The 18,870-nt window shown below is 50.0% G+C and overlaps 6 protein-coding genes across 6 annotated transcripts; 4 read left to right on the top strand and 2 right to left on the bottom strand.

The window, feature by feature from the left end:
• Positions 1-87: 87 nt before the first annotated feature.
• ASPACDRAFT_74818 (mitochondrial 37S ribosomal protein mS29) lies at positions 88-2,085 on the bottom strand. Its single transcript, XM_020204308.1, has 2 exons — positions 1,356-2,085; positions 88-1,298 (listed from the first exon to the last, which is right to left on the bottom strand). Exons 1-2 carry the CDS (start codon positions 1,867-1,869, stop codon positions 418-420), a joined length of 1,395 nt encoding a protein of 464 aa, XP_020061653.1. The 5' UTR covers positions 1,870-2,085; the 3' UTR covers positions 88-417.
• Positions 2,086-2,293: 208 nt separating this feature from the next.
• Positions 2,294-3,390, top strand: ASPACDRAFT_1884873 (ribosome biogenesis protein RRS1). Its single transcript, XM_020198381.1, has 2 exons — positions 2,294-2,455; positions 2,536-3,390. Exons 1-2 carry the CDS (start codon positions 2,400-2,402, stop codon positions 3,134-3,136), a joined length of 657 nt encoding a protein of 218 aa, XP_020061652.1. The 5' UTR covers positions 2,294-2,399; the 3' UTR covers positions 3,137-3,390.
• Positions 3,391-4,127: 737 nt separating this feature from the next.
• ASPACDRAFT_49482 (putative Rho GTPase activator (Bem2)) lies at positions 4,128-6,235 on the bottom strand (the record flags this gene model as incomplete). Its single annotated transcript, XM_020202253.1, has 4 exons — positions 4,128-4,780; positions 4,836-4,930; positions 4,981-5,647; positions 5,707-6,235. The coding sequence occupies 4 exons, from the start codon at positions 6,233-6,235 to the stop codon at positions 4,128-4,130; spliced, it is 1,944 nt and encodes a 647-aa protein (XP_020061651.1).
• Positions 6,236-10,167: 3,932 nt separating this feature from the next.
• ASPACDRAFT_74814 (Rab geranylgeranyltransferase subunit beta BET2) lies at positions 10,168-11,909 on the top strand. The gene is made up of 5 exons (XM_020204307.1): positions 10,168-10,558; positions 10,626-10,911; positions 10,968-11,419; positions 11,468-11,592; positions 11,655-11,909. The coding sequence occupies exons 1-5, from the start codon at positions 10,460-10,462 to the stop codon at positions 11,695-11,697; spliced, it is 1,005 nt and encodes a 334-aa protein (XP_020061650.1). The 5' UTR covers positions 10,168-10,459; the 3' UTR covers positions 11,698-11,909.
• Positions 11,910-12,429: 520 nt separating this feature from the next.
• Positions 12,430-14,211, top strand: ASPACDRAFT_20243 (uncharacterized protein; the record flags this gene model as incomplete). The annotated part of the gene is made up of 1 exon (XM_020198932.1): positions 12,430-14,211. One exon carries the CDS (start codon positions 12,430-12,432, stop codon positions 14,209-14,211), a length of 1,782 nt encoding a protein of 593 aa, XP_020061649.1.
• A 772-nt stretch (positions 14,212-14,983) lies between these two features.
• msh3 (mismatch repair protein MSH3) lies at positions 14,984-18,506 on the top strand (the record flags this gene model as incomplete). Its single annotated transcript, XM_020200525.1, has 3 exons — positions 14,984-15,797; positions 15,865-16,955; positions 17,022-18,506. 3 exons carry the CDS (start codon positions 14,984-14,986, stop codon positions 18,504-18,506), a joined length of 3,390 nt encoding a protein of 1,129 aa, XP_020061648.1.
• Between the last annotated feature and the right edge of the window lie 364 nt (positions 18,507-18,870).

Here is an 18,870-nt window from a genome sequence, read left to right as displayed (position 1 = left end):
GTAAGTATACGAACTTGAATAGCCACGAAGTGCTCCGTACACAAGTATGAAATAAAAACCACCCGCCAAAGGCGAGCATGCTTTTTGGTCAAAACAAAATTCCATTATATGCACACACAATAAAAAAAATCAAGCCAAACACACAAATGAAACCCAATCATATAAAATACAGTGTTTATCTTTAGAAAGCCGTATAACAACGACCCACGGGAGAAAGAACTTGGTAGTCTATCCAGAGCATCACAGGCCGATGGGTGTGAGGGTGGGCCAGAAAAAGGAAAACCAGCATGAAACTTTACATACACATACATAAATCGCCCCGTATGACAAGATGTGTCAGTGGTAAGTATCTTGGGGGAGCGATGAATACTGATCGTCTCAAGCTTCCCTCCCTGCTAATCGTTCACTGAACAATCTTTAGACCTGGGCAGGCACTGTGAGACGTCTTCCCAGCTTCTCAAGCTCGCCGATCACACCGCCACCAGCCAGAGTCCACTTCTCATTGACCCATTCTTCGCTAACCTGCTGTCTCAGAAGACCGCTGCGCGCGAAGTACTCCATGAAGCCCCGGGCTTCTTCGCGAGAGATACCGGCAAGGGTCTGAAGCGTCAGGGTTCCCTCTGTGGAAACAGAGGACTTGGGAGACTCAAACGCAGTTAGGACACGCTCGTCAGGTTGACTGAAGGCGGTGGGCATGGGGTAGTCCGGGCTGGAAGGATACACGCCCTGTTGGCGAGCGGCCACCCGCTTGAGGGCAACATCAAGACTGTAGACACCAGGGCTGTTGGAGGCGGAGGTGGCGTAGAGCAGGATACCACCGTTGGGCAGAACGGACTGCTGGTTGTTGCCGGGCTTCAGCAGAGAGAGGAAGTGCTGGACGAAAACAAGGTCATGAGCGTGAATGAGCTCGTACTTGGCAGTGCGGTATTTGGTCTCCTTCATCCAGTGGGCTAAACCGTCGACGGCGACGAGCATAGGAGGACGAGAGGCGAAGTCCTTCTCGAAGCCAGTGGCGGGGGATGTAGCCGTGAGCTCAGTCCACAAAGCCTGGAAGACGGGCCAGGCGGAGGCAGGGTCTTGAATCCCAAGGTTGGCGAGAGCCTCGAGTGTCGTGTCGCGCTTCACGGGAGACTTGAGGGCAGGATGTTCACGAGAGACCTTCAACTTAGAGAGAACTTTCTGGTTGGCGGTCACAGTGCGGGACAAGAGAGCGGCGGTGGCCTGGTTTTGAACATATACGTTGGGGTTCTTCTCCGAAAGGGGCGCGTAGCTAGTGTTGGCCAAAGCCAAGTCCTGACCTAAATGTCTTTGGTTAGTGATTTGTGGCATGGTACGTCAAGAGGGGTCAAGTATACATTCAGGAACAGTCACAACAACCCATTCCTTGGTGAAGGCCATCGACATGGCCTGAAGGAGGTGAACTGTCTTTCCGGTACCTTGGGGTCCAGTGACGATTCTCTTGACTACCTTGCCCCTGTCCTCAGGTTTATCGGAGATACCATCGATCAACCGTCCAAGTTCGACAGTTTCCCGTCTCGTCACGGTGCCGGGCCGGCGAAAGATAGACCAGCCTTGTTTGGGCTTGAAGGCCTGAACAGCTCTCAATTGATCCAGCATGGGCACGGGCAAGCCAAGAATAGATCCACGAAGCCGAGAGTCCACCATGTTTTCCGCAGAGATATCCTGCATGTCTGCAACTTCGAGGGCATTAGGGTTGCTGAGGACAATGCGTTTCCGGAGTGCTCTCCGCTCCCCGACGGGAGGAGGGCGCACTCTGTCAGTGACCTTTCTCTTCTTCATCTTGAAAGTCGTCGCTGTGCGATGCTTCGGACCCTGTTGTTGACCAGATGCCTTCTTCTTCGGAGGCATTGCCAAAAGTGGACTCGACGTGTGGAACGCCGCGACTCGCTGTGCTGTCAAGGTCGGCGGAAGCATGGGCCGGGGGGACGCTGTTGGGAGCCGTGTCAGGCAGCTCCAGCAGAATGAGGATACCATTGCGAGTGGAATGGCGCACTGGCACCTTGGCCAGTGTCTAAGTGGTCAGTGGAGGAGTGCGGTGGTGAAAGAAGGAACGGAGGTTGCGCCGGAGACTCGCCGCAACGGCAATGGGAATTGGAATTGGAAATTCGGAGGCACATTTTCGAACCTCGACACTAAGGAACTTCCTCTAAGGGCCCTTTTGGGATTAGTGCAATGGCAGCCTGTTTGTGGAAGGCGGTGTAGTATAGCAGCAGCGGACCCGGTTTCACCGCCCGTCATTTTTTTCCTTTAATTTTTTTTTCCCCTGCGCTATCGCTAGTCCAGCACGCTTGGACGTCCAGATACTGTCCTTTCTTCTCAATCTTGATTCGAGTGTGAATTCAGTTACGAGTGGCCGAGTTGTCATCAAATTAGAACCAATGGCAACTACTGCTACCCAGGCAGCTTCTGCCACCAAGTCGAAGCCGGAAAGACTGTAAGTCAGATCTATAAATGCGCCCCGGAACGTGACAAAATCAACGTACAGTCCATGTGCTGACTAGCCCATCGCCTCAGTCCTATTACTGTCTCCAAGCCCACACCGTACACTTTCGATCTCGGTCACTTGCTTGTCAATGATCCCAATCCCCTCGAAATCTCCCGCTCCGAGCCGCTGGAAACTACCCTGAAGGCCACCGCCCGCGACGGCACACAGTCTCTCCTCAACCAGCTCTTGACAACCTGCCCCATCAACTCCTCACAACAGGGTGTACTTCTCACTCTTCCCGCACCCGCCACTGCGCTTCCTCGTCACAAGCCCCTGCCGACGCCCAAGCCGCCGACCAAGTGGGAGTTGTTCGCACGCAAGAAGGGTATTGGCAAATTCAGTAGCAAGCCTGGTGCGGCTTTGGCAGACAAGGAGCGCCGCAAGAAGCTCGTGTACGATGAGGAGAAGGGTGAATGGGTGCCTCGCTGGGGCTACAAGGGAAAGAACAAGAACGAGGATGACTGGTTGGTGGAGGTGAACGAGAAGGATTGGAAGAAGGAGGAAGAAGCCGCTGCCAAGGGAAGCTCTATTCGTGGAATCTCGCGCGCCGAACGCAAGGACAGGATACGGCGCAATGAGAGGAAGATGCGGTCGAATGAGCGCAAGTCGAGAAAGTCTGGCGGCGGTTAAGCCAGTCAGGAATGACAAGTGCGTTTTGAGAAGCCGTGGTTGTGTTGTTGGTGATAATCCCTCATTTGCATCATTTAACGGGGGCTTTCCTTATAAGGCGTTCGGTCGGAGTCGCTGGTCTGCTGGTCTTGAATGTCAACTTGCCTACGTATGCACATTATCATTGGTAGGCCCAGAAAAGCAATATTACATTTACGCTTTGGTAGTATACAAGTACCATCCAAGTCATTCGAAGTTTCGTTGAGGGCATATACACTACAAGACAACTTTTCATAAGAGGTCTTTCAAATTAACTTGCGGCAGCCCGCCGAGGTGGTCTTATATTACAGCAACGGATCAAAGCAACATAAATCCTCAAGGTGCAACGAGGAATAATACACAGAAAAACTGAGAAAAAAAAAGGCAAATTTGACAAAGTTAGGTCAAAAAAGCATTCGATGGAGCTGTAATGGGGAATCCATATAGGGCAAACCGGGGAAAAGAAAGATACATGCATGCCAAGATGTAATAGATAGATGTCACCAGGGCTAAAAACAAGATGAAGCAAAAGGTGACCCAACGATACTCCAAACTCTGTACAAAAAGAGCAATAAGACTGTATAATGATAACCGACTCCAAAAGCGCCAGGCATGCAGTATGAGATAGGCTCAAGATGATTGAGATGGCGAAAAGAGACAAACAAACTGCAAGTTGAAAGGACAAGGCAAGACTATAGAAGGGCATATGCTGAAAATCATGTATGTATCGACGTTGAAAGCGAGATTGATGAAGATTAGACGCCTAGATCCGAAGTATATAGCCTTAGTCATAATGCGTTACCTGCGGAACCAGTCCGAGAGGCAGCACATGATGCCAATTGACAGGTTTGAAACCCTTCGAAAATCAAAAGCAGAGAGAAAGTGCGACTTTTGGCGCAGCCTAGCCGGTCAAGCAATCAAAGTGTAGGGAGGAATTTCGCCTCTTCATCCCAAACTTCAGAGGATGCGTCGTTCATATTTGAATGGGAGAAAGAGGGGGTCCAAGTTCAGGAAGCTGGGAAACGCTCCTAGTATGCGCAGTCTCGATATTCTTAGGCCTGTGTTTGCGGACCTTGGGCGTCTCCGGATGTGGCGGTTCTTCCTCAAATGCAGGCTGGCTGCTTCCAGAGGACACGGCCCTTTCATCATTGATTGACGAGTGTTGGATTTGATAGGACATCCCGTCATGGGGGGAAGAGAAATTTTCCTTCTCATCCATGTCCTTCTCGAGCTGGAGGTACTCCTTCTCTGTCCAGCAACCTTGCCAGCAGTTTTTCCAGTCACAAACGAGGAAATGGAAACAGAAAGCATCGATTTTCATACAAGGCTGGAAACAGATGCACAGATTTCGATAGTCCATCTTATTTTGCTCCACGTAGGAATGAAGCAGGTTGAGGTGACATGTTATGGCGAAGAGAAGATAATAGTTGTAAGGCGGCAATTTGGAGAGCTCGTCCTTCAGCAATTGCGGGGCTGTTGTTGCGCCCTCACATTTCTCGGCAATCATAGCCTGAGTCTCCTTGGGAAACAGTTCATCGGGAAGTTCACGGAGCCAAGCCTTAAACATCGACCCAATCGTGTTGATGTCGTACAGGTTCGGTACATCAAAGAGGTTGATATCGTATTCTGTTTCATGAGTTAGCATCCAAGCAGACCGCAAGTGTAGCCTAAGTGCGCATGCCTGTGTCAAATCTCCGTTGCCAGTGTTTCACTTCCTTGCCGCTACCTGGCACACGATATAGCCCTTCTTCCTCGCAGCCCTTGAAATTGAGGTAACTGAAGTCACGTTAGCAGCTAGATTCATCAATGGACACTTTCAAACTCACTCAATGCAGCGATAGGGCAAAGCAGGCATCCAAAATTCTGTCTTATCCCGACAATCTTCGAGCCTTTTCGCTATCCGAGTCCGACGCGCTTGCTGTATTAAGGGCAGGTTGATCACGGTGCAGACATAGTTGTCGTCATTGAACAACTCGCGCTCATTGGTGCTGCCGCTGCGAGTAATTTTCCCGAAGAATCCTTTCCCAGCTTTGCCAATGCGGTCTGCTGCACCACTGGAGGACTGCTTCAAATTATTGAAGAGTGTAGCCGATGCGCCGGAAACCTGACTCAGCGACGCAGACGGAACTATGGATGCGCCATAGTTTTTATTACTGCGTACAGAGCCGTTATGATATTCCGCAGGTCGGTCGGAAGTGTAACTGCGTGCTGTGGGGTTGCCGGCAGTCCTTATACCACGATCATGACGTGATGCTTTGGGGGGCTCGTGAGCCTCCCGCTGGCTGCACTCCTCCAACCTCATGAGACTAGTGGACGGTCGTCTGTTCGCTATCCTGTTCATAGAAGACTCGTCTAGCCTGATCGAACGGGAACGAGAGAGTAGATTTGCGAAGCGCGGTTTATTCTTCCGAGCTACACTAGCCGCTTCCGCCTCCGCAAGGATTTTTTTCGCGTCTGTCGGCTGTGATATCTTCTCCTCTGGGTGATTGCCACCTAAGGATCGATCTGTCAGCTATAGTCATAAAAGCTAAGCGCATTGGATTTGTACCCACGTTCTTGTTGGGCTGCGCGCTCAATGGTGCCCGGCAGGTCAGGAGTCGATTCGTATTGCTTTGTTGAGATCTGTGTTCTACGATCCCTAGAACTGCCACGGCTCTTGGGGTTACTCCCTGAATCGCCAGAGCCGTCTGACCTTTGAGCCCTATGCGACACCTTGGGCGCCTTGAGATTGGCGAAGAAGGAGCGGGATGGGTCCCGGGAGTGCTTGGGAGAATCCCTCGGGGAAGGAGGATACTGAGGAATGGCTGTAAGGCCTGGGGTAGCGGGTTCCGCAGTAGCAGGACTGGTAGACGTAGGGCTGCTGTGGTTGTTGTGGTTATTGGACTCTTGGGTGACAGGTCTTATTGTTGCCCCCTTGAAAAATGGCGAACTCGATGAAGACTTAGGAGAATGGGGTGTCAGGGGACTCGGTCCGTCGGAGCTTTGGGCGCCGGGCGTCAGTGGAGACGAGATCTTCGCATTTCCCTGCAGGGTGGAAGGGCTAAGATCTAGATTGGGAACAGTGGACTGCCTCGACGGCATTTTAGTTGTTGTCACGAGCTAGATGCGTGCTCGAGTGAGGGGTATCGAGTATATTCTATCGATCGGTTATGAAGATGGATTCACCAAAGGATGATGAGAAGGCGGTGTCTCGAGGAAGAAAACGACCTAACTGCAAGGTACCTATGTCAGCAACTTACTCTGATCTTGAGATATGGGATCTATTTGAGGCGCCAACCCACTGATCGCAAGCGGATTCCAGGGCTCGCTTACTTGTTTGGGTAGCGCTAACCACCGTCCGGCGATATAAACATATGTCTCCTTGCTTTTCCCTCTTCACGAATGGGCGGTATTGATGGTTCGGGTGTATAGAATGGGTAGGCTGAGGTTGTCGCGTTGAAAGGATCGGAAGGGAACCAGCCTTCGCCAATCTCTCCTAAATTATTGAGCTAGCTGAAAACACGAGGAGTAAGCTGAGATGGTGCTTTGAAGTCAGATTGAACAATTGTATCTAAAATGGAATTGCATGGTCGTTAGTGGACCGAGGGTAGGAGAAGCTTTGTTCAACGAATAATGCTGAAAGAGATAGAGAACGGTGTCATTGTCACACGAGAAGCGATAGATGCGGCGATGCGGCTATACGACAAAGCAACCGCGTTCCCACCGGGGATAAGATGCGCAGCAGGGAGGCCGAGATGAAGACACAAAGAGAGAAGCGACATTGACCAGCAGGGCAAACGCGCGAAAGGGTGAAAAGAAAGTTGTCCGTCACCACACGTACCTAGATGTGTCGCCCCTCATATTAGACGCTGATACCCCTCCAGTTAATCCTCTTCTCCCCTGCAACTATAATGGTCGGGGACCCGATCCACACTGCTGCACTTGAGGGAAACCCGTGGTGGCCGCTGAGGGAAATCCACGCTCGCCTAAGACCGTTGGTTTGTGTGTGTCTGAGCGGTGCTGAAGAGGGCGGTGGGTGGGTGTACCAAGGGGAACCCGGGCGAGCGAACAAGAACTGAAACCAACGACGAGGACGGTTCGAAGATTGGCAAAGAGAAGTCGGGGAAGAAACAAAGACTAGCTCGTCCGATGAGTAATTTCGAAGACGCTGTGTTTTGAGGTAGATCAAAGAGACGCAAGAAGTGAATGATTCCCGCACGGTGCTGTAGGTGCTCGGACTCGAGTGTCGCAGCGACGACACATTCCTTGACAGCGTTATGCAAGCGCGGCTGTGTGTCAGGCTAAGAAGCCTCCGTCTTTTAAGGGGGGGATAATCAGCAGTGGAGATGGCGTTGCAAGGCTCCAAAATAGTTACTGCGTGGCTTCAGAGTGCTTATGGATTTATGGAAAGCCTATCTGGTTAGTGCACAGACGGACGCTTTGGGGCCGGTCAAAGGAAGACGAATAGTAGTCGGCCCGTCGTACTGATAAAACAAAATAATAAATAATAGAAAAAAAAATATTTCAAGACACGGAATAAGAAGACGGTATAAAAAATACTAAAGGGAAAAACAGGTAAGGCTGGGCTAATATGCTTTCGTCGCTCGAGCTTTTACTGTCAGAACTTGTTCCTGGCTAATGGGATGGGATGGCAATAAAACCAAGCCTTAGCAGATTAGATCTTAACCAAAGAACGAGTGTCAATTAAGTCAGGAACTGGAAAAGAGCTGGTGGTCCGAAAATTTGGGAGGGAGAGATTGATTGTGGAAAAGGAAAAGAACTCGTGGCTGGGGGAGGGGAGGGTAGAAACGGGAGGATGACGTTGGTCCACCACGTACTGATTGTTCCAATTTCTACTCATACAACCACAATCGATTGCCATTCTTTTCTTTTTCTTCATTTTTGACTGGAAAAGGATGTGTACTGTACTGTGCACATAGTGAATACCCAATATAATAGTATACTAGTACTAGCATGGTGAACATAACAAGAACAACAAGAACAATGATAGTCATTGTTGGTAATTGCCGGATAAAGCATTGCCGATTTCTACACCCCGGAACAAGTCGATCAAACGTTTTCTCTTAGGTGCACGGTCTATCGGTCTGATAGTATTGGAATTGAACAATGTGTGTGTGCGCGTGCATCAACAGTATAGGGGAAGTAGTACTCCGTTACCTACACCGTTGTACGGGGCTACAGCCTCCATCCCACCGAATGGGAACTGAATTTCACACCGAAAGATCGGGGCGGGAACGGTGAGTGGCTGCTATGATCGGAACTGAAAGGTACTAGTTTGGTCCACGGTGCCTTGGACCAGCGGGATGATGCAGAGACTCCCCATTAAACCTAACCAACCACCAGCTGTTGCTTAACAGGGTTTCCACTGACCCGGGAGGCAAATCAAATACACCCCCGGCCTCGTCAACGACTTTGTTCACCTCGGAAAGTCACAGCAGAAAAAAAAAAAAAAAAAAAAGAAAAGAAAAGAAGAAAAAAAATTTAAGCCTGGAGCCTGGAGCCTGTACCTGAAAGCGCATGGCCTTCCCTCCTAAGAAGCACTCTACTGTGTATATCTTTGACGAGCGCAGTGCACCCTATAATATTCTACATACATTTAAAATCATAGCACCTATCGTACGGAACTGTCCGACCTAGCTAGGTGAAAACTTCCAAATATACTTCTCAGTCCTGATGCTGCATGATCCACTTCTTTCTATACCATTGCCCATCTAAGGTTATTCAACTGGTTCTCTGCGTATGCTCAGGGAACCCTGTGGCGATCTCACCACAACTATTTGTCTCAATAATTTCTCTTCTATTCTTTGTTCAAAAAACTCGTTACCATGGTTCAAATCATACACTATGATACAACTGGTGGGGTTTTGGGAAATCGGCGATACATAGAGAAGGCATGCAACCAGCAAGCGATCCATGGGAGAGACGGTCCTATCCTGCCCCCGCTTGTTGCAGGTACCAAGTTACTACCCATTATGCATCCCATTCGATTGCAACAATGGAAGAAACATAATTTCCAGGACAGTCACTGGAAATAAACCGCTCTTTGAAAATGGATTGCAAGCTCTTGATTTACTATAATCATCTTTGCGCTAAGCATTGATTACTTTGACATTAGCATTCCACAGAACCACCTACACGTCAGTGGTGATGCGTGATCTCGCTTGTGTGTTGCGGATGCTCTCACCACCTGTAAGTCTACAAGACTCAGTCTGTCCCTACACCAAGTGTCTACTTACTGTACAGTACGGTACACATGGGAGGCCCCTGCGGCTGTGCACCCATGTGAAGATAGTACATGAGTACGAGTAAGAAGGACCACTACGGTGTAGTATGGATATATCCGCACTTCTACCTTATCTAGGTTACCGAGCAATTGGTTAAAGAACTCACTAGATACTACACGAGTAGAATATTCCGTAGGTCAACCCCACTTAGACTATACAGCACCTCTTGATCAATGGCTGCAAATAACTATTTGTCATACTAATGATAGCGGCAAGGCAGCACCATCAAGGTATATTCACCGCAACCGATGTACTGGAGTACAGGAGATACACTTATACGCAGATACATTGAGAGGTACAAAATGTATGTATGTATGTATGTCAGTAATTATAGCACTTCCCAGCGAGTTGTAGTAGATGGAGGATAGCAGTTAGGTGGTTGCTCTAATGCTTGTCTTTGCATACGCATGAAGAGAACAATGAGACAGAGTAGTAATGCAGGCGAGAGCCACTGGGAGAAGCAGGGACCCAGGGGCAACTGCCATTTGGCTCTCAGGGGTTTCACACGGTCACACACCGCTGTCCACGGTCCATGACGATCCCGCCTTAGACTACCTTTAGTAGAAGCCGGGCTGAAACATCAGCCCCGCCGTCTTACTAAGGATGCTCCAACGGCTGCTTTCAGTAGGCATCATCCCACGTGACACAAAGCCCTCTCGGTTTCCGACTACCGGCACACATCCCTGCCAAAGGTTTTTCTTTCGTCAAGTCTCCGGAAAGCTCACTTGTCTGCATCGAGGGTCGCGTGCACTGGAATCTTGTCTTCCTGTGTTCACCCATTATCAAGCTACCAGACGTCCAGGTGGCATCTCAAGTTGTTCCTCACAACTGTTTCATTTGATCTCCGCTGTGGCGGGCATTATAGTTACGACATCAAGTCCTGTTCACACCCCGGAAAAGCTTTTCTTGCCCCTCGATCGAGGGTCTAACAATTAAGTTGATCTCATATACTAACTCTCACTTCAACTCTAGAAGGGTGTCTTTGCCAGGCCCCGGTTGCTGTATCTCCCGTTTCTCACACATGTCCCTGGTTTCAGATCCGGGGAAGGCCGTTGGCCTTCCGCTCAACCAGCAACTTTGCGTTCAGAAACACGTGGAATACGTCAAAAAACTGGATAGCGTGCGTTGCTCTTATTCCAACCATAGTTCCCCACACGGTAGGGAAGGCGGTTGACAGATGATGCTAGAGGAGGGACGAGCTGGAATACTGGCTCACGGAGCACCTTCGCCTCAATGGGGTTTATTGGGGGTTGACAGCTCTGCATCTCATGGGATCTCCAGAGGCATTGCCTCGTCAAGAGACCATCGATTTCGTCCTCTCATGCCAACGAGACAATGGAGGATTCGGAGCTGCTCCAGGCCATGATGCACACATGCTGTACACAGTGTCAGCCGTGCAGCTTCTCGTCACACTAGATGCCGTGGACGAATTAGAGAAGCGTGGCCTAGGAGGCAAGGAGAAAATTGGCTCTTGTACGATATGACTTCACCTGGGTCTGCATCTACAAAGTCTTACTAAACATGCGCAGTCATTGCAGGATTACAGGATCAGGAATCTGGTGCATTCCAGGGAGATGAGTGGGGCGAACAAGACACCCGTTTTCTGTACGGTGCATTCAATGCCTTGTCGCTTCTGGGACTTCTTCACTTGGTTGACGTCTCCAAAGCGGTGGAGTACGTCAAGAAGTGTGAAAACCTGGACGGTGGCTATGGTATACGACCGGGAACCGAGACCCATGCTGGTCAAATTTTTACTTGTGTTGGCGCTCTAGCGATTGCCGGGCGGTTAGACTTGGTAAACAGGGACCGCTTGGGCGGCTGGCTGAGCGAGAGACAGGTTGATAATGGAGGTCTTAATGGGCGTCCTGAAAAGCTGCCAGATGCTTGCTATAGCTGGTGGGTTGGTGCTAGTCTGGCAATGATAGACAGACTGCATTGGATCGACGGCAGCAAGCTTGCTGCTTTCATTTTGCGCTGCCAGGTAATATCCCCTTTTATGTCTCGCTGGGTATTGACTAATCCGCCATAGGACTCGGATGCTGGAGGTATCGGTGATAGACCCGGTAGTATGGTCGATGTCTTCCATACTTGTTTCGGTGTCGCCGGCCTGAGCCTTCTTAAATTCGATGGTCTGCAGGAAGTAGATCCAGTCTAGTAAGTAACTCATTGAGTCAAGTCCCTTTTTTATAGGGACACCATGCTGACGAGTTGACCAGTTGTATGCCGAAGAGTATAACCACGAGATGCCTCGCCCCGTAATCAGCTCTCCTTGTTTGTGACGTTCTGGCTTCTTCCATCACACCTTTCGTAGTACTACCTCCTGCCATCTAATAACCCATTTTTTCTTTTCTCAATGGATAATGGGATACAAGGCAGGAGAAAAAAGATAGGCACTGCGACTTATTTCCGCTTCACCCCTCTACAATGGCCTGTTAAGCGGCCGTTAAGACGCAGTGGCACATATGTATCCGAATTACTACTAGATCTATATTGATAGTCAATATGTTAGGATGTTCCATTTTATGCATTACGATAATCTTGCGTCAACAATATGCCTCATTCCGGTCTCGGAGGTGTCAGTCTATGTCCCTAGTAAACCCTCCCAATAGCTATAGCGGCCTTCTAAGGCGACTGACTACCTTACTACTAACCACCCTTCATGGCCTGTGGCGGTTGGTTCCTTCTTCAATTGTCGTCGGCTAAGATGACAACAACAACAACAACAACAACAATAACAATGGTAGGTAGGCACGAATGTCCTCGCAGGGAAGGAAGGTTCTCAGGGTGTGCCTGTGCTATCTGCCATCCTCACGTCAGTGGTCTTGACCTTCCCACGCTATTCTGTCAGGTCCAGTCTTTCTATATTGGTCTCTATGCTAGCACATTGATCGGTTCCCATCCATGCAAGCACCACTCTGGATTTAACCCTTTGTTGCTTCCCTTGATAGCTTTGTTCAAGTTCGAATTCTTATCCTTCTAGATCCCTTAACCATGGATGCAGATGCACTTTTATGCAACATCTGCCCCAAACGTCCCACGTTCAGCGATGTATCTCACTTGCTGACCCACGTCGCTTCAAAAGCCCATCTCTCTCATTATTTCAAGCTTCAGGTACGCAGTCATCAGGAGCAACAAGCAGTCGATCTACTGGACGAATATGACCATTGGTATAAGACCAACAATCTCGGGAGATTGCTTTCGGACCGAATGTCCTCAAAGGAAGCTCGAAAGAAGAAGACATCGACAAAGCCCACGACCCACGCAGAAGTCAAGGTCGAGAAGTCAGATGTCGCACTATCTGTTCTTCCCCTGTTACATAACCCATTTCCGGACTATCTAGACCCTCGCCTCGCTGATACCTACATCGAACGACCGTTGAAACTTCCACACGCTGGATCAACCTCCTCGGTGTCCTATGTTACTCGAACAGACCCTTCCGCCCAGACGTGCCAGTCCTACTCTCACACAATGCACGGAAGTGAGTCCAGGGATACTGAGTACGAGCTTTGGAAACGTGAGCCCAGAGGTGATGTGATTGCGTCCGACGATGGCTTTTCTGTTATGCCGTATTGCACAAGTCCAAGAGAGGACAGAATGGTGACCGGCACAAATACAATGAATCGCGGATACAGAAGCGATCCCTTCCTGGATGAAAGTGAGAGCATTGACTGCCCTTTGTCCGACCTTCTGGACAAAGAGAGGGCGGATGAGATGGCTAGACTTAAGGGCATCCTGTGGCCTGGGATGGACATCTTCGATTCTGCTACAGAACAGATGAGGCGTCGACGTAACCAAAAGAAGGATGAGAGCATCTTGAGGATGATGGAAAAGACCTCCCTCTGCGTCGAGCCGACAGAACTTGTCTTCTCTCCAACGGGAATCCTCCGAAAGCAACGGGTGATCTCTGGCAACGTTGAGGATTGTAGCCCGCTCAAGGGTGAAACGCCCGTACCCAAAAGACGAGTCAGCCGCCCCAAGAGGGTTCTCTCGCAACTTGACGCTAACGTTAACCGTCGGCAACATGGACCGAACAAGAAGAGAAACAAAAAGACCGAAAGGCAGGGTGTCGAGTGTATTGGCGAGCATTTCCCGAGTGCTGCTCAAACACGTCAGGGCCAAGTTTCGATATACCGGAGGAGCTGCGCAGACGATCAGGCTAAGTCTGTCCCTAAGAGAAGGAGCGGGCTCAAGGATCGCAACGAGTTCGCAGTATACCGTGACGAGGAAGGGCAGCACCGGCGAAGCTCGAGGAACCAGCATACCGGTGGTGGATTGTCATATGCAGCATCTGCCGTTTCTCACCCCATTTTCCTACTGCGCGAATACACAACCCGCACGGACGAGTGTGCGTCCCGCTCCGCTACTCATCTATCTGCATTCACAGAACGTACCGCTGTTGAGACCATGGATAAGGAGAACATCGAACCTCTCTTCAATGCCTGCGGCCGCATTGATCCTGGAGTGGGCTGGCGTTCCCCTGCCATGAAGCAACATCTAGCAAATGACATAGGTTACCCGCCACAGCTCTTCTATCAGAATGCTCAATCTGCCGGTTTGAGTCCATTTGGAGGTCATGATAGTCCCGCAGAATATCACTACAATCCTCTATCAGTCTCGCTGGGCAGACTACCTGTTGAAGAGGCTCAATTGAGTACCCTGAACTCACAGGTAGGTGCTGATTATAAGGCACGGCCTGAGTCCCCTGAAGGCACAATCTCAGATGCCGAGGAAGGGGAATTCGAGCGGCTCTACCTGCCTGGAAGCTCTTGTTAATCTTCCACTCTTGCTATGGCTGCCTGCCCGACTGCGTCCTCAAATGTTGTCGCTGGCTTACTCTCGATGTCGTCAGCACCCAAGCACACTTCAACGGTAGGGAACAGGCTGGATCTCTGCTATGGGCACATAGCCCAATGCTTTATATGCGAAGTTCTTATAATCATGCATTACCTATATGTCAGTAGAGACAATGTGTCGCTGCCTGGAGGCTGATGTCTGACGTCTTTCATTACTGCGTTGACTGTTCAGGTATCGCATTGCAGAATTATACTGCTATAGTATTAGATATCCATCAACCGAAGTATACTCGAAGACCTACAGGCCATGTAGCTCCAAATCATTAGAGAAATTCCCTTCGCGTGCACCGTCCAGTGCTTGTAGTGGATTACATAAGCCAGAAATATAGTTAGGCGATCTTCAACCCGGAGACACGAAAGCGCGTTGACCACGCGTCGAGCTCTCGAAGTTCTGAAGCGGCACTAGCTTCGCCGAAGTGGACTCTTAGTGGCGCTATTAATACAATACTGTGCCCGCATGTGATGATGGTTTTCAACTGTGACAAGGAGGCTCATCCAAACTCGATACTGCAGAAGGTTGCCAAGTTGTCGCAGCTTTTGATTGCGCTAATTTGAGTTCCTTGCCACTTTGTTGCAGCTGATGGTATACAGCGGTTTCTCATCTACCTTCGCTTGAGCTTGTCCAAGCTCTTCAGCAAACCACATATTAAGGCTGCATCCCGTTGGCAGACTCTCGAAGAACACGGCAAAAGATGCCTTTACCTACCTCATCACCTTCCTCTTCCCAGAATACGAAGCGCAAGCAATCGACACTCGCCAGCTTCTTCACTAAGAAGTCACAGCCTCTCCAACCCGGTTCGGTCAACGGCGTCGATAGACAGACGAAGCTCGCGGAAACTGACTCGGAAACGACGGCCACCGAAAAATTGCGAAACCGCCAGGATGATGTGACACGGGACAAGAAGGATGAAGACTATGACGACGATGACATAGTCGTACCGGCTCCAAAACGAAGCAAATTGAACGGCTCCCACTCCCAGGAAAACGGTTCGAAGACAGGCTCCTCCGTTATTGAAGAACATATACCAGTGTCGCAGAGTAGCCAGCGGACGGATCTTTCTAGATTCGCTAGCTCACCCGCCGCTGGATTTGGGACCCAGAGACATCAGGAACCGGAGCCCACAGAAATTAAACAGAGGCAAAAGGAATTGGAGGATTTGCATCAGAAATTTGTGCGCAGGCTGGGCGGCGCAGATTGCTTGATAGGCATCAACAGGCATGCTACTGGTGTGACTGATGTCGTGTCTACTGAGGATGCTGCTGAAGGGGAAGAAGACGAGGATCTGGCGCCCGCCCCCCCTCCTAGAGGCAAATCTGCTGGCAAGAAGGGGGCCAGTAAGCTTACGCCAATGGAGAGACAAGTTATCGACATCAAACGCAAACATAAAGATGCGGTTTTGGTAGTGGAGGTTGGTTATAAGTTCCGGTTCTTCGGCGAGGATGCAAGGATCGCAGCCAAGGAGTTGTCGATTGTCTGTATTCCAGGAAAGCTGCGCTTTGATGAGCGTGAGTGTACCACATCCCTCGCGACCGCAGACACCGCTAATGCTTGAGCTCTTTCTTTGCCTTTCAGATCCTTCAGAGGCACACCTCGATCGATTTGCATCTGCCAGCATACCGGTCCATCGACTACATGTGCATGTCAAACGCTTGGTCGCTGCCGGGCATAAGGTTGGCATCGTAAGACAGATTGAAACGGCTGCTCTGAAAGCGGCGGGTGACAACCGGAACGCGCCATTTGAACGCAAACTCACAAGTTTGTACACGAAAGGCACATATATCGACGACGTTGACGGTCTGGAAGGGCCTGCGGCATCTGGCGGCGCGTCCCCAGCAACAGGATACTTGCTTTGCATCACTGAGACGAATGCGAAAGGATGGGGCAATGACGAGAAGGTCCAGGTCGGCATTGTCGCTGTGCAGCCTGCCACAGGGGACATAATCTATGATGATTTCGAAGATGGTTTTATGAGGACCGAAATTGAAACCCGGTTGCTTCATATTGCACCTTGTGAAGTGTTGATTGTGGGAGAACTTTCCAGAGCCACGGAGAAGTTGGTTAAGCATCTTTCGGGCAGCAAGTTGAATGTATTCGGTGATAAGACTCGTGTGGAGCGGGCTCCCAAGTCGAAAACCGCCGCCGCCGAGTCTCACAGTCATGTCTCGAGTTTTTATGCTGGAAAGATGAAGGCAGCTAGTGCTGAAGACGATGTGCAGGCGAGTAGCCTTCTTCAGAAGGTGGTGAATCTACCTGAGCAGATAACCATCTGCCTCTCCGCGATGATAGCACATCTGCAAGAGTATGGCTTGGAGTATGTGTTTCAGTTGACCAAATATTTCCAGCATTTCTCTTCGCGATCACATATGCTTCTCAATGGAAATACCCTTATGAGTCTCGAGATTTACCAAAACCAGACCGACCACACGACTAAAGGCAGTCTCTTCTGGACTCTTGATCGCACACAGACTCGTTTTGGGCAACGACTGCTTCGGAAGTGGGTCGGACGCCCTTTGCTGGATAAGACGGCTCTTGAAGCGAGGGTCAATGCCGTTGAAGAGCTGCAAAGCCCGGAAAAAACTATCATGGTCGAGCGACTTAAAAGCTTGTTTGCTAAGATCAAGAGTGACTTGGAGAAGAGCCTCATTAGGATTTACTATGGGAAGGTGAGTTTTCTTCTCGTATCCAGGTGATATAGTGTTTGTGTATAGATGCTAAGATCCTGATCTCAGTGCACTCGGCCCGAGCTCCTTACTGTCCTCCAAACCATGCAAATGATTGCGCAGGAGTTCGCGGATATCAAGAGCGCTGCGGATGCTGGATTTGAGTCCCCTCAGATAGGCGAAGCTATAGCATCCCTTCCAACAATTCTGAATGATGTTGTGTCGTTTCTGGATAAGATCAATATGCACGCCGCAAGGAATGATGACAAGTATGCCTTCTTCCGAGAAGCCGAAGAAACCGAAGACATCAGTGACCACAAGCTGGGAATCGCAAGCGTCGAGCATGACTTACAGGAACACCGCAACGTTGCTGGTGAAAAGCTCGGGAAAAAATCAGTGGAGTATAAGTCTGTTGCGGGCATTGACTACCTGATCGAAGTTGATAATAGCTCACCGTTCATTAAAAAAGTACCTGCGTCCTGGGCGAAGATTAGCGGTACTAAGAAGGTGTCGAGGTTTCACACACCCGAGGTTATTCAGCTCATTCGACAACGAGACCAGCATAAAGAGGCGCTGGCTGCGGCTTGCGATAGAGCCTTTCGTGCTCTCCTTGCTGACATAGCCGCCCAATATCAGGCCTTCCGTGATTGTGTACAAGCATTAGCCACACTGGACTGCTTGATATCCTTAGCTACTATCGCGAGCCAGCCTGGATATGTGAAGCCTCAATACACGGATAGCACATGCATCAGTGTTGAGCAAGGCCGCCATCCTATGGTTGAGCAATTACTGCTGGGCAGCTACGTGCCAAATGACATCAACCTGGAGAGTGACAAGACCCGCGCACTTCTAGTCACTGGTCCCAACATGGGCGGTAAGTCTAGCTATGTGCGACAAGTCGCCCTTATCGCCATCATGGGCCAGATTGGCTCCTATGTGCCTGCGCAGTCCGCAAAGCTCGGCATGTTAGACGCTGTGTTCACCCGCATGGGTGCGTTTGATAATATGCTGGCTGGAGAGTCCACCTTCATGGTTGAGCTCTCTGAAACAGCAGATATACTCAAGCAGGCAACGCCCCGCTCGCTCGTCATACTGGATGAATTAGGCCGGGGCACGTCCACCCATGACGGTGTCGCAATCGCCCAAGCGGTTCTGGACTATATGGTTCGTTCTATCAAAAGCCTCACCCTATTCATTACACACTACCAGCACCTCTCATCACTGGTACATTCGTTCCCCGACAATGAACTACGAAACGTGCACATGCACTTCACCGAATCGGGGACCGGCCAGGATGAAGAGATCACATTCCTGTATGAGGTGCGAGAAGGAGTCGCGCATCGCAGTTATGGACTCAACGTGGCGCGATTGGCAAACCTTCCAGGTCCGCTCCTACAGCAAGCGCGTCAGAAGAGTAAAGAGCTCGAGGAGAGAATCCGTCGCCGGAAATTGGCAGGTCTTGTTTCGGCAGTTGGAAAGGCTGTGGGCGATTCCACGAGCGCGGACGATGAGGGGTTGATGGATCGACTTATCAGCAGCGCAGAGCAGCTGTAGATGTTAATCGACTCGCAACATTGCTTTTGACGTTCGCGTATCACATTTAATGCAGGAATATCTGAAAAATAAAGGCATGACGGCCACTATTTATAGACCTGACAATGCTCCAAGTTATGTCATTATGGCACCTTATCAAGTTCCCTCCGTCGCAAGCAAATTTACGTGTGCTGCTTTCCGGAGGTTGCACGTCCTTATAGCCACATGAGCTAGATCTACTAGACAAGCAAGCGTGTAGCAATTCTATGAGATTGCGTCCAAGCCTTTCAACCTTGAATATGCAGCTTTACCAATGCCTGTAATCGTTTTCGCGCGAGTCGAGAGTGAACAAGGTGAAATGATCAACCCTCGAACAAGCGGAATT

This window comes from Aspergillus aculeatus (genome assembly GCF_001890905.1).
Source record: "Aspergillus aculeatus ATCC 16872 unplaced genomic scaffold ASPACscaffold_1, whole genome shotgun sequence".
NCBI classification, from domain to species: domain Eukaryota; kingdom Fungi; phylum Ascomycota; class Eurotiomycetes; order Eurotiales; family Aspergillaceae; genus Aspergillus; species Aspergillus aculeatus.
This window is presented reverse-complemented; position numbering and strand designations above follow the sequence as displayed.

Bases quoted from the DNA above. Each gene is read 5' to 3' on its own strand.
- ASPACDRAFT_74814 (XM_020204307.1), top strand. From the start codon at position 10,460: ATGTCCCTGGTTTCAGATCCGGGGAAGGCCGTTGGCCTTCCGCTCAAC. The intron at 10,912-10,967 runs GTACGATATGAC...AAACATGCGCAG, and splicing joins CAAGGAGAAAATTGGCTCTT to TCATTGCAGGATTACAGGAT. The intron at 11,420-11,467 runs GTAATATCCCCT...AATCCGCCATAG, and splicing joins CTTTCATTTTGCGCTGCCAG to GACTCGGATGCTGGAGGTAT.
- ASPACDRAFT_1884873 (XM_020198381.1), top strand. From the start codon at position 2,400: ATGGCAACTACTGCTACCCAGGCAGCTTCTGCCACCAAGTCGAAGCCG. The intron at 2,456-2,535 runs GTAAGTCAGATC...CCATCGCCTCAG, and splicing joins AAGTCGAAGCCGGAAAGACT to TCCTATTACTGTCTCCAAGC.
- ASPACDRAFT_74818 (XM_020204308.1), bottom strand. From the start codon at position 1,869: ATGCCTCCGAAGAAGAAGGCATCTGGTCAACAACAGGGTCCGAAGCAT. The intron at 1,299-1,355 runs GTATACTTGACC...AAAGACATTTAG, and splicing joins TGTTGTGACTGTTCCTGAAT to GTCAGGACTTGGCTTTGGCC.